The 12,760-nt window shown below is 47.7% G+C and overlaps 1 protein-coding gene across 7 annotated transcripts in view; it reads left to right on the forward strand.

The window, feature by feature from the left end:
- Positions 1–12,760, forward strand: part of CACNA1B (calcium voltage-gated channel subunit alpha1 B) — a 189,844-nt gene that overhangs the window by 143,342 nt on the left and 33,742 nt on the right. For 6 of the 7 annotated variants that reach the window (XM_047830855.1, XM_047830852.1, XM_047830849.1 and 3 more), the window contains 4 exons: positions 145–309; positions 611–721; positions 1,139–1,222; positions 10,128–10,133. In XM_047830855.1, coding sequence (XP_047686811.1) covers positions 145–309; positions 611–721; positions 1,139–1,222; positions 10,128–10,133 — 366 coding nt within the window. The remainder of the gene's footprint in view (positions 1–144; positions 310–610; positions 722–1,138; positions 1,223–10,127; positions 10,134–12,760) is intronic. The other variant, XM_047830851.1, reaches the window with a different exon arrangement.

Raw genomic sequence — 12,760 nt, forward strand, 5'->3', positions numbered from 1 at the left:
GAAGCCAGTACAGCACAGAGAGAGACTGAGTGTGGGTGGTCAGGGCTGCCTGCGAGGATGAAGGAGACAGGCGTGGGTGCAGTGGGTGCTACAGTGTGGGGTTCTCCCCAGACAAGTTCTCAGTGCTCCTTTCTTTCCACACAGAGGGCTTGCATTGACTTTGCCATCAGCGCCAAGCCCCTGACACGGTACATGCCCCAGGACAAGCAGTCGTTCCAGTACAAGACTTGGACGTTTGTTGTGTCTCCGCCCTTTGAGTACTTCATCATGGCCATGATTGCCCTCAACACGGTGGTGCTGATGATGAAGGTGTGTGGGCCCAGTACGGGGGCAGTGGGTGGCAGCTGGGTGTGAGAGAACTGTAGTTACATTTGACCATGTCCTGGTCAGCATGGGATGCCTATGGAAGCCAGCGCCATAGGTTGCGCATGGGCTGAGTTGGTGAGAATGTCCTAGGAGGAGACAGGGAGAGCAGGATGGGGTGTCCGTGTGCTGGGCAGGCATGCAGTTCTCTCTGCATGCAGTGCTCTGGCAGAAGGTCAGGGTGATCCCTGGTGGGGTGTCTTGGGGCAGTTGAACCTTTGGCCAATGGCACTCATTCCCCGTGCAGTTCTACAATGCACCCTATGAATACGAGCTGATGTTGAAATGCCTGAACATTGTGTTCACTTCCATGTTCTCCATGGAATGCGTGCTGAAGATCATCGCCTTTGGGGTGCTGGTAGGTGCCTTGACTCCCTCTTGGCCTCTTGGTGGTCTGCATTGTGGCTCCCCATCTGTAGGGAGACCTGCAGAGACTTACAGCATGGAGCTGGGAATCCCCCAAGCCCCCAGAGGAAATGTGACCTTGTAGGGGCGCTAAGGAAGGGGCTGCTCTAATGCTCTCAGCTGCCTGAGCTCTGCCCCCAGCTCAGTTCCTGGAGACAGATGGAGCCAGATTCCTCCTCTCTGGACTCACAGCTCTCAGTCTGCACCTGCCCAGGCCCACAGGTGTTTACTTACCCAGCTGTGGTGTCCCACCTGGGGTGGCCCATCTGTCCCTTTGCCCCTTTCTTGATTAGGAGCCACGTCTTGCAGCTCCTTGCCTGGCAGAAACCCTCACCAGCCACTAGCAGTAACTGCTTTTTTTTCTCTCTAGAACTATTTCAGAGATGCCTGGAATGTCTTTGACTTTGTCACTGTGTTGGGAAGTATTACTGATATTTTAGTAACAGAGATTGCGGTAAGTAGCATTTCCTGTCCCTCCTCGAGGGCCCCAGCGTGATTTCCTTCTAGGTGGTGCTCCCTCAGTGTGCCTCCAGGTCCTAAGTGTTAGCTCCTCTTCTCTTGTTAGAGTTCCCCAGGAGCCCCTGGAAAGAAGGAGTCTCCTCTCCCGAGGTGGAGTTGGGGACTGAGGACTGATTGAAAAAAAATGCTTTTTCTTGGATAAGAAAGTGGTTCCCAAAAGGTCTTCCAGTTTGGTGGCCTGAGAGCCACCTGGGAGCTCCATGGTAACAACTGACCAGGAAGACAAGAGTCTTTTAAATCTGTGTGTGTCTAACAAATCTAACAATTTGGCACCAAAATTACATAAACTAAAATCAACAAGAATATAGGATATTTTAAAATACCAGGTTTGTTTTACATGTTTGTACGTGTGTGTATAAATAAAACTAGACAATCTCATTCATGTTAAACATGCATGGAATATATGTAAAAACTGACCAAGTGCTAGAATATAAACTTGTCTCAACAAATTTCAAAGAATCTGAATCATAAAGCAATATTCTTTGAGTACAGTGCTTTCTCTTAGAATTAAATGGCAAAAAATCTCATCTCTGTCTTATGTTGAATTCTCTAGGAGCATTACCTGAGATGGGGTGCTTGTACAAATCATTTCTTAGGAAGTAGTCCCAGGCAAAACCATTAGAGAGTGGATTGGGGAACTGATGGGTAAGAGAAGGAGGACCAGAAATGTATCTGGAGCCAAGTTGGGGGTGAATTTGGCTCATCCCTCACTGGGGGTGGTCGCACTTCAGAGCTGCAAACCTCTTCCTCTGTACCTGTTAGTGCTCAGCTAAGGGCTACAGCTGGAGGTGTTAATGGGCAGACACCTCCGGCTCTTCTGAGTATACCCCGTGTGCAGGCAAAGCAGGCTCTGGCACCTGCTGGGGGTGCAGGAATGTCAGATTCCAGGGTAACAGGGCCACACGGTGCCCGTTCAGTGGTAACAAGTGTCTGCTGTGCCACCCTGGCTCTGCTCAACTCTTGTACACACCTCACACTGGGTTTACTTCACTCATTCTTCAGGATGGTGCTGGTCACCATCTCTGGAAGAAGAGGATTGGTAACCAGCTGGAGTTGATCTGAGTTAAGTTGATGTTCATTAACTCATTCTTCCTCTGACCCTTTTGAGGTCCCCTGAATGGTGGCCATCTGCTGCTCTGGTTGCTGGCCTGGTAGGTGGCCCACACTGTCATCCACTGTAACCTAAGTCCCTGCTTGCTATACTTGTGCTCCAGCTGCCGTGGTAGTCCAGTCATAGTTAAGACTGGTCATAGAAACACCTAGAAAGGCCCCAGTGAACCTCCTGATGTCCAGATAGACTTCTTCCTGCCCCTATGTACTGGTAGCTCTGCCCTTCTCAATAACCAGCATATGGGGCACCTGGGAAGCTCAGTCAGGTAAGTGTCTAACTCTTGATTTCTGCTCAGGTGATAATCTCACCTTGTGAGATCAGTCCCTGAGTTGGGCTCAGTGCGGTGTGTGGAGCCTGCTTGGGATTCTCTCTCTCTCTCTCTCTCTCTCTCTCTCTCTCTCTCTCTTTCTCTCTCTCTCTCTCTCTCCCCCTCCCTCTCTCTCTCTCTCTCTCTCTTTCTCTCTCTCTCTCTCTACCCCTTCCCTGTTCTCTCTGTCTCAAAAAGTAAACAAACAAACAAGCAAACATAAAACAAAGAATAACCAGCATCAAATACCCTGACCAGTATGGAAACTATGCTCTGCCTGTTTTTCTTAAGGCATGTTCCGCAGTGGAAGCTTTCTCCTTGAGCCAGGACCTCTAGATTTGCCATACCTAAACTTGGGGAGAGAGAGCACAAAGTCTGCCCTCAGTAGCTGTAGTGATACTGAGAGGGGCTACCCCGAATTCTACCCCTTGCTTCCTGGGTCTGGGCGTTTTACCAGTTGGGCACCCAGTACCACCTCTTGGCCATCAGTTCATCTTAAAGGGCAACATCCCAACCCCATGAGGTATATAGCACCAAGCCAGCATTTAATCTGTGCCTTTAAGAGTCTGTTTCAACATTTTATCAGGTTAGCATCTCCTGAATGATGTTGAATATGATATGGATCCTGAGTCATGTGTCCTTTGTAGCTCCTGTGCTTATGCTGAGCTGATGTTATGTGGAATCCCATGTTGATGAATCTCTGATACTAGCGTAGGCCAAGGTATTCCGTCAGCAAAGACGAACCCACACCCAGGATATGAGTGATCCCACTTGAGATAAATCACTGCCGTTTCCAGGTGAAAGGATTCCCATGTAAGCAACTTAGTACCAAGGGGCTGATTGACAGCCTGAAGTGTGGTACACTGTAAAGGCCTAGCTGACTTCTGCTCATAGCAGGCTGGATGTTCAGCAGCGGCCATGGCTGGATCAGCTTTGTTGAGAGGGAGCCCAGCTGGGTGGCTCAGGCACAGCCTTCATCTCAGCCACCACAGTCACTTCATTCATGGATCTACTGTATAAACACTGGGGCTGGTGAGGATGGAGGCTGGCTGTTACCTGTTGGGCAGACAATCTCAGGAGCTGGTTCTTAGTGCCCCTACAGCCTTGGATGCTCTGGTGGACCTGGTTGTGTATTACAAGGACCTGCACGTCACGTACATTCCCCAGGCCCATCCAGCCTTTCCCCAAACTTTGTTCTTTCTGGAGTCCTGACAAGGCTTTAGCTCTTGCCAGAGGTCCTGTAGTCCATACCACAGGCAACTTCTTTCTCCATAGACACCATGGCTGATGAGGTACCCAGAGCACCACCCAGAGCTCTGCTTCACCACTGCCTTTAAGGTTGTCTCTGTGTGGGACTCTACTGAGGCTGTACCAATTTATTGAGCCAACTGCTCCATAAATCAGGTTGGCTATAGTGATCATCCCATGATTCACTGGGGTCAGGGTGAGCTCAGGAAGACAGAGTTGCAGCAAAGGTGAGACGTCTGAGGCACTGGGCCACCTGTCATATGACTGTGTCTTCTAGACATGCTTGGGTTCGGCCCTGGATGCAGCACTTCTGTCATGTGCAGGATTGATGATGGGCCTGCTACATATACTCATAAGGAGAAGCTTTGGTACCATAGGCACTGTTGTTTCATGGTCAGATGCAGTCTCCACCCAGGGCCCAGTATCCAGGAGTAGCCCTCTCATTGGTGATGTCTGTAGCAGATGACATGGCCTTGTTCCAGAATCCTAGGTCTTTGCATTGGCTTTTCTATGTAGGCTTTCCAGCGACTCCACACAGTGTCTTTATCTACCACAGATACCCCAGCACTGTGGAATCTGTTGCATTTTATGGCCTAAGGTATAGTGCTCCTGGTACTGCAGCATGGATCTGCTAGAGACCCCTCTCTTGCTCTGAAATCTCTCAAAGCCGGCAGCTTTGTGTCACCTGATAAATAGGTCACAGCAGTATTTCCTTTGTGGTAAATGCCATCTCTGAAACCCGAGGAAGCCTATGAGAAGTAGGAAGTGTGAGGTGTGATAACTGATTTGTCTTTTACCTTGGGATCCATGTCCTGACGTGGCTCATACCACTGATTATAGTAGTCTTATGTGTTAGGTTTCCACCTAAAATATAAGGAAAGATTATTCCAATCCTAAACAAATTCTTCCAGTGAATAGAAAAAGAGTGAACATTTGCTATTTGTATGAGACTAGTATAATCTTGATACTAAAACTTTTTAATTGAGTATAATATGGGAAGATCATAATCCACACTCATTAATGTAGATACAGACACATCAGAAAGTCTAATTTACATTAAGAGATCAAAGGACACTGTTAATGTGATTCTGTCTTGGCTCCAGAGAAGATGTACGGTAAAACTCAAATCGTATTCATAATAGAAATTATTGGTAATTTAGGAATTACTGACTTGATGAAGAGAATTTACCAAAAAATCCTATGCAAACATCATATAATGGTTAAATTTGGAAACAATTCCCTTTAAAATCAGAGAAGGGCAATGATGTTTGTAAGCACTACTTCTTTTCAACATTGAACTTCAGGTCCTGGTCAGTTAAATAAATTGAATGTTAGCCCCACGAAGACAGAGGTTTTTGCCTGTTTGGTTCACTGCCATATTCCAGGACTTAGAATAGTGTCTGACACTTTAGGTATTCAGTAGACACTTGTTGAATGAATAAGACAAGAAAAATAAATAAAATGTCTAAGTATTAGAACAGGAATAGGCAAAGCTGTCATTATTCCCAGATAACATTATTAGCTATTGATGAAATCTGGAAAAATGTAACACTGATAAAGAGTGTTTAGGATGGTTGCTGAGTAGATTACCTGAGTGAGTAGTTGACTGCATGCCATTACAGCATTAGCAGTCCTGACAGTAAACCTAACAGCATACATATGCAAGGTCTATGTATGGAAAAGTGCTAAAACTCAGTGAAAGATAGTAAAGAAGACTTAAGTAGATGGTGTTCTTTTGCACAGTAAATAATTAGTGTCAATCTCAGAGATAATTTTGTCCAGATTGATATGTAGGTTCAATGTAATTTCAATACAAATACCACTGATTTTTTTTGTTTGTTTGTTTTGGAAATTGACAACTTGCTTATAAAACTCATCAGAGAGAGCAAAGGCACCCAAATACTCAAGATATGTAAGAAGCAGAAGGTGCTGCTGCAGCTGTGGGGTGGGGGTACAGTTCCCATCAATGATAAGACTTATTATAAAGCGAGAACATTAAGAATATGGAGCTGACACAGGGATAGTAAATAAGCCAATGGACAGAATCAAGAGTTTAGAATCAAAATCACTCGTGTATGAAAACTTGATGTATGACCCTGTTACTTAATGGGGAGACAGTTCAATAATTGATGTGGGTATAATGACTATCCATATCAGGAAAACCAGAAATTGAATCTTCACACCATTTACAAAAAAAAAAAAATCTATATCAAATGGATGAAAATACTTAAATATAACAGGGAAAACTTTAAAACTCTTAGAAGAAAATACAGGAGATTATCTTTAAGACCTTGGGATAGGGACTGTTTGCATAAGCAAAATATACGAAGCACCAGCCATAACTGAAAAAATTTTTCTATAAAATAAAAAGTTTCTGTTTATCAAAAGAAGAAAGGACAGTCCATTAACAGGGAGGGGTTGTTTGCATCACATTCCTTCATTTATCCGTTATAAATATTTATGCACTGCCTGTCATGTGCTAAGAAGTATTCTAAGTGCAGGGACAAAAGATGAAAATCTCTGCTCTTCTGGAGTTTCGTTCCATTGAGAAAGACATGGGTTTTAGACCACGATAGGACCTGGGAGAAGGCACAGCAGAGAAGGGGTATGAGACATGGCAGGGGTGGGGGTGGTTCCAGGCTTTGATGGCTCTGTGTCCAGACAAGATGTCACTGAGATGATGACTTCCAAGCAAAGATGTCTGGGTTTGTGAGGAAGCTGAGCAGGGGACGTCGGGGAGCAACACCAAGCCCTGCACCCACCCTATGCCTGTACTCACAAGGGAGGACATGGGCACACTGCCACAGCAGCAGTGTGGACAGAGGAGATGGGGGGCAGGGAAGACCTTGCAGCTGGAGTAAATTTTGGTTTCTGTTGTGAGTGAGTAGGAGGATTTGGAGGGTTTTGTGAAGAGGAGTGACATGATTTGGCTTTTTAGACCAGACCTCTGGCTGCTCTGTTGAGGACACAGTGCAGGGCACAAGCAGAAGCAGCTAGACAACTTAGGGCTGTCTTCGTTTGGGCTATCCCAGGTGGACCCCAAGACAGGTGATCCCCGGGAGTTCCAGGGGAGTGATGGAGTGGGCCAGGGAAGGGAGGCATCCAATACAAGGTGCTATGAAGTCAGTTAGCATTGTGGGTCCTAATGGGGAGCTCTAAGCCTTAGTTACCCCAGCCAGTGCAAGTGACTGGGGTATTTTTCACCAAGTGCTGTCTGCCACTGGTTGAAGGCTGGTGGCAGGAGGGGGAGAAGTCTCAGGAAAAATAGATGTAGATGCTGACAACTGAGTATCGGCCCTGTGGGGATGAGTGCCATGAGCATCACTGCAGAGAGCCCAGCAGAGGGACTGGGTGTTTGGGCTAAGGCGAGAGACTGTCATTCTGGACGTATTTTCCGGGAGAGCTGTAGATGGACCAAATGTGGGTGTGACAGTTGAGGCAAGAATGACATCAAAGTCTAAGCACTTGGAAAATGGGTTGTCATTAATGAGAATGGAAAAGAATGTGGGTGGAACAGGTTTGTTGTGGACAGTCAGGATGCAATTTGTGCATGTTAGATTTGAGTTGCCTGGTGGCCTTCTCAGAGGAATTGTCCAAAAGGTAGTTGGACAGATGGGCCTGGAGTTTGGAGGAGAGATTCATGCCAGTGGCATAAGATTGGGAATCATGAGCATATAAGATGGTATCAGATCCATGAGACTGAATGAGGTCAGTAAAGGAGAGAAAAGAATGAGCTATTGAGGTCTGCGTTGTGCCAACACGTAGTGACAAAGGCATAGCTGGAGGACAGAGAAGTTTTCCAAACTAACACTAGCAAAGGTTAGTGTCCAGACTCTGCAAGGCTTTTCTGTGATCAGTAAGAAAAACAAAAGTGACCAAATTAAAAAATGAGCTGAAGGTATTTTAATAAGAAACAGAAATGGCCAGGGGTACCTGGGTGGCTCAGTCAGTTAAGCGTCCAACTTTAGCTCGTGTCACGATCTCGTGGTCTGAGAGTTCAAGCCCTGCGTTGGGCTCTGTGCCGGCAGCTCAGAGCCTGGAGCCTGCTTCGGGTTCTGTGTCTCCCTCTCTCTCTCTGCCCCTCTCCTGCTCAAGCTCTGTCTCTCCTCTCTCTCTCTCTCTCTCAAAAATAAATAAACATAAAAAATCTTTAAGAAAAAAGAAACAGAAATGGCCAATAAACACAGGAAAAGGTGCTCAAGCTTACTTGTGATCAAAGAAATGTAAAGTGAAATGATATTGAGATATCATTTCACACCCTCTGGTTTGTCAAACAGGAATTCTGACCATGCCAACGGTTAGCAAGGAAGTGGGACATCCAGAACCTGCACAGTACTGCGGGGGTGTCTGTTGGGCAACCTCTTTGGAAAGGTGTGGCAGTCCCTAGAAAGTTGAACATATGCATGCAGCTCAGCACCTTCTCTCTTAGGGACATACGCCAGAGCGCATCTGGGCTGGTGACCTGGGGCCACTGTCACACACGTTTGTGGCAGTGTTGTTTTCAGTAGCAGCAGAATGCGCCAATTGTCACGATACAATAACATAGGGAAGCCCACGCACACTGTGAGTATGAGGGTGACCTCCATGTCCAGAGAGGTGCTTCTCACAAACAGGGTTGGCTCACCATGGCTTAAAAGTTTGTCCGAGTCCAAAAGGGCTGCGCACAGTATCGTCCCGTTTTACAAAGGTTAAGAACAGTCAAGTAAAATGCCTTTTAAGAGTTTGTGGTAAGACAGTAAAGAGAAGCACTTATTAACAAGAATTAAGGGCAGCTACTATGTCCAGGCAGGAGAAAGGGAGACAGGATGGACTTCAAAGGTAATGGTGACATTCTTGTTTTTTTAAGCTGGGTGGAGGATATATGGTTTTTTTATTTTTTATTATTTTTCTTCAAAATGCATCTACACACATTTATACATATTCTTTTGTTTATGTGGCATGCTTCACGGTTTTCAAAAATTAATAATCCAAATAATCTGGGCAAAAGTCCAAGGGTTCTCATTTAACACAAAAACGGAGGTTCTTATGTGCCACCAACTGTTGGTGTTGAGACATTGCCCAAGTGTTTCTCATCCAGAAATAGTTTGTACTATTGTGGTGTCTGGGAGGAGCAAGCTGGCTGCTGATCCCTGCAGGCCTCCTCCTTGGACACACGTATCTTTGTTTCCCGGATAAAGGGATCCAAACATTGAGCTCCCAGGACACAGCTCTGGGGGTTTCTTCATGTGTATGCGTCCTTGCCAGAGAGGGCAGACTGATGAGAGGGCATCAAGGGTGGGGCGTGCCAGTCGTGCAGAGAGCACGATGCCTTCTAGGGGAGCCTCCCCCTCAGAAGAGGCCCACACACAAGGCAGAGGCCTTCTGCAGTGCAGGTGGCCGGAGTAGCCCAGTCTCTTACTTCAAGTAAGCCCACCATGGCCGCTCCCAGCAGCCTCTGATGCCCAGCAGGGCTGGGGGTAGGGCTGAGCAGCCACTTGGCTTGGAAGCTCCACTGTGCCCTGACCACTAGCACTCTCAGAGCTCAGTCCATCACCCTGTCCTGCCTAGAGGAGAAAAGATGAAAGGAAGCCGTCGTGTGGATTAGTGGTGTCTTTATTTATTTTTTCATCTGTAGTCACTTCATATGTTACTTTGTGAATGTACTTTTTTTTCCTTAGGCAAAAATATGAGTGTCAGTTCCCACCACCAAGTTAACAATCAAAACAGAGCAATAGTCTTAACCAGGGTTATGTAGAGAGCGTTCCCAAGCAAGCATAAAACTGACATTGATTTCTTTGCCTGGAAATAAAAAAAATAAGTGTCTGTGAGTCATCTTTGGATTTGCATTACAAACAGGAATGCAAATGAATGCCACCCTGTCTGCATAACTTACAGATTTCAAAAATATGTTTTGATTTGATGCATTTTAAGCAGAATATGCAAAGTTTACTAAAATCCTAAAATTTTCCAGTTAAGTATTCAAAGTTTAAGTTTTTGCTTGTGTTGATGACTCATTTTCTCTTTTGTTTTCTGTTTTTGTTCTTGATTTACCTTAACCTACCTGCTGACTCACGCCATCCAACCAACATACAATGCGAAAACCATGTCTCCGTCTGTATGTTGCGCACCTGCTGCTCAAACATCCCAATTTGTAAATAATACGCAAATATCCATCCATGAAAACATCACATATAGGAAACGGTTGGTTTCGTGACTTTAAACGGTTCTTAAAATCCTTGCTTTGCTTGCTGTGCTCCTGCTCTTTCTTCCATTTCCTGTGACCCCTAGCCACTGCCTTCCTGAGGTGTGTGGTCAGAGTCTGGTGGTACCCATTCCCTCTGGCCTCTTCTCCTCAGTTCTGGGGGTCCAACAGGGCCTTCTGAAGACCCTCCCGGGAGCCATTTGATTTCAGGAACTGGCTTTGGGTCTAGAGAGGAGGTAGGGTCTTCTTGAGTGAGGCGGGTAAGTGGCCAGTCAGTTTTTCCTGTTGGGATTCGCTCAAAATTGGAGGGGTTTAGTAGGACATGAGTTTGGACCTGATCCTGTAGAGTCCATGGTTTCTCTTGCAACATCTCCCTTCTATCTGTCCCCATCATGCGAACAGACAAGGTCGGTTCTCCCCAGTGGCCTCTGATGATGTCTCCTAGAGCGTTCTTCCCAGACCTGCCCTTTCTTTTATAGGGAATCCTCCCCGGGGCTCAGGGCTGGCGGGGATTTGAGATTCTGTCTACATGATTCAGCAGGGGTTGTATAAGGCCTGACCGAGTAGGAAGAGGGGGGGGGTCTGCCCCAGGAGACAGTGGAACACAGGGCTTGTGCATGCAGGCATCACTGATCCTTGTCAGTGTGTGCCCTTGGTCAGAGAGCTTGTGTGGAGTACAGGCGGCGTGAACTGGGGCTTTCTCCCAGGCCTTTAGGGATGTTTGAGAGGAGAGCGGTTACCAGGAACAGAGGCTGTGACTGGAAATTCACATAAAATAGCAAATATTTGAAATTCCTATTACAGAAAGTCAGTGTTGGTGATAAAGTATTTCACAATTGGAGCAGAAAAGCTTGAGTTTTGAGAAAATGCCATCAGCTGCCACAGAAGTCCCAAGCAGTGTGTTCTGCATGGGCTTGGACCCACTCCTGGGTCGAAGACAGCCCTGCCCTGTCTGTGCGGGAAGAGCACCCCCTTTGTGCTCCCCCTCTTCGTTCGGAGTGCGCGCCTCACCTGACATGCTGGATACGCAGGGCTTTCCTTTCTTTTCTTCATCATCGTCACGTGAGAAGCAAGGAGGGGAGCAGTTCGTCCCACACTAGCTGGGCCTCAGCGCCAGCGTGGAGTGTGGCCCCCAGCTCACCTGCACAGGTCACCCTGCTGCGACCCTGACTCGAGGCTTGACGGTGGGTGCAGGGGATGCCAGTCTGGGCCTGGGGCCAGTTAATACCCCTTTGTGGGGGGCATGTTTCACCATGCCTGGCGCACTTTTAAATCCCTTTCCTCAGTGATTCCTCACTGTCTGGGCACGACGTCCTAATGTCTCTGTCTTGTGAGTGAGGAAGCAGGGACTCCAAGGAGCTAGGAACAGTACACCCTCAAGATGATCAGCTACCACGTGAAGGGATGTGGTGATGCATCTTTGGGGTGCTCTAGACCCTTTGTGATGTAGAGGCAGAGTAAGGAAACAGTAGGTAAAGTAGTAGGTTGTCCCTGGTGTGACAGAAACCATGGACTCTGGTAGGATAAGGCAGGCTGTGTCCACCTCCAAAGGGTTGGCTGGGGCCAGAGGTGACTATGCACAGCCACGGGGAGGCTGCCGTGTGCTTGCTGCCCCGCCCTCCTGCATGCAGTCCGCATGGTGGTTCCTGGCAGCTCCCACCCCGGGTGCAGCCACAGTGTGCTCAGCCTGCCACGCTGCGCTTGGAGTGTCTGTGGCTGCTGTCACCATCCGTCCTCATGGCTCTCAGGGCTGTCTGTCTGTTGCCATCCCCACCCCTCTCCTGGGTGCCCACTGGAGCCCTGAGAAAAGGAGTCTGGGAGGGGGTGGGGTGGGAACTTGAGTCTCAACAAAATATAGTCAGTGACTTGTTGAATGTTGCATTTGTGCATTAAGTAATTTGGGTGAATAATGCCTTTCCCTGCCTTGTTTGTCTTCCAACCCTTCTTTCTCACCCAGAAGCCTATATTTTTCCCAGTATCTTCAGGAAATCTTCTGGTCTATGCCCGTGGCCTGAGTAGAGTGCTTTGGGCCGGGAAGATGCTGACTGTGTTATAAGTCTTGGCCTCTCCAGACCCAACTGAGCAGACGGTTTCAAAGTAGGACCTTAGGAGAGGCCAGGCACTTGGAAGCCCCCTCCCCTTCCTCTGATTTATTGTCTCGTACAAAGGATTTCCTGGCACTGTAGACAGAGTCCTCCTCCCATCCTTGTGCCCGTCCTTCCTGAGGTGCTGGCTCATTTGAGAGTCCTGGGGCCCATGGAGTGAGTGTGGGTGCTTCTCAGCCATCCTGTACCACTGAAATTCTCTCTCCCCAGCACAGCAGGTGAGGGAGCTGTAGGCAAAAAACTTGTGTACACTCCAGGGTCACACCCTGCCATCCCCTTCTGCCTTCTTGCTGATCTGGACCACAGTTGGCACCTCCTGCGACTGCCAGACCTCCCACCCCATGACTCCCATATCCAGCCCTCCAGCAGAGGCAGTCCAGAGTCTCCAGCCGCCCTGGTGGAAACCAAAGGAGCAGACAAGGGCTGGGTTGGGGCCGCCGTTCACAGAAGTAAGAGAGAGACTGGTCCCTCCACTGAATGCCTCATCCCAGCCAAGACCAGATGGGCAGTCCTGGAGGGAG

Source organism: Prionailurus viverrinus, chromosome D4, assembly GCF_022837055.1.
Source record: "Prionailurus viverrinus isolate Anna chromosome D4, UM_Priviv_1.0, whole genome shotgun sequence".
Classification (NCBI taxonomy): Eukaryota; Metazoa; Chordata; class Mammalia; order Carnivora; family Felidae; genus Prionailurus; species Prionailurus viverrinus.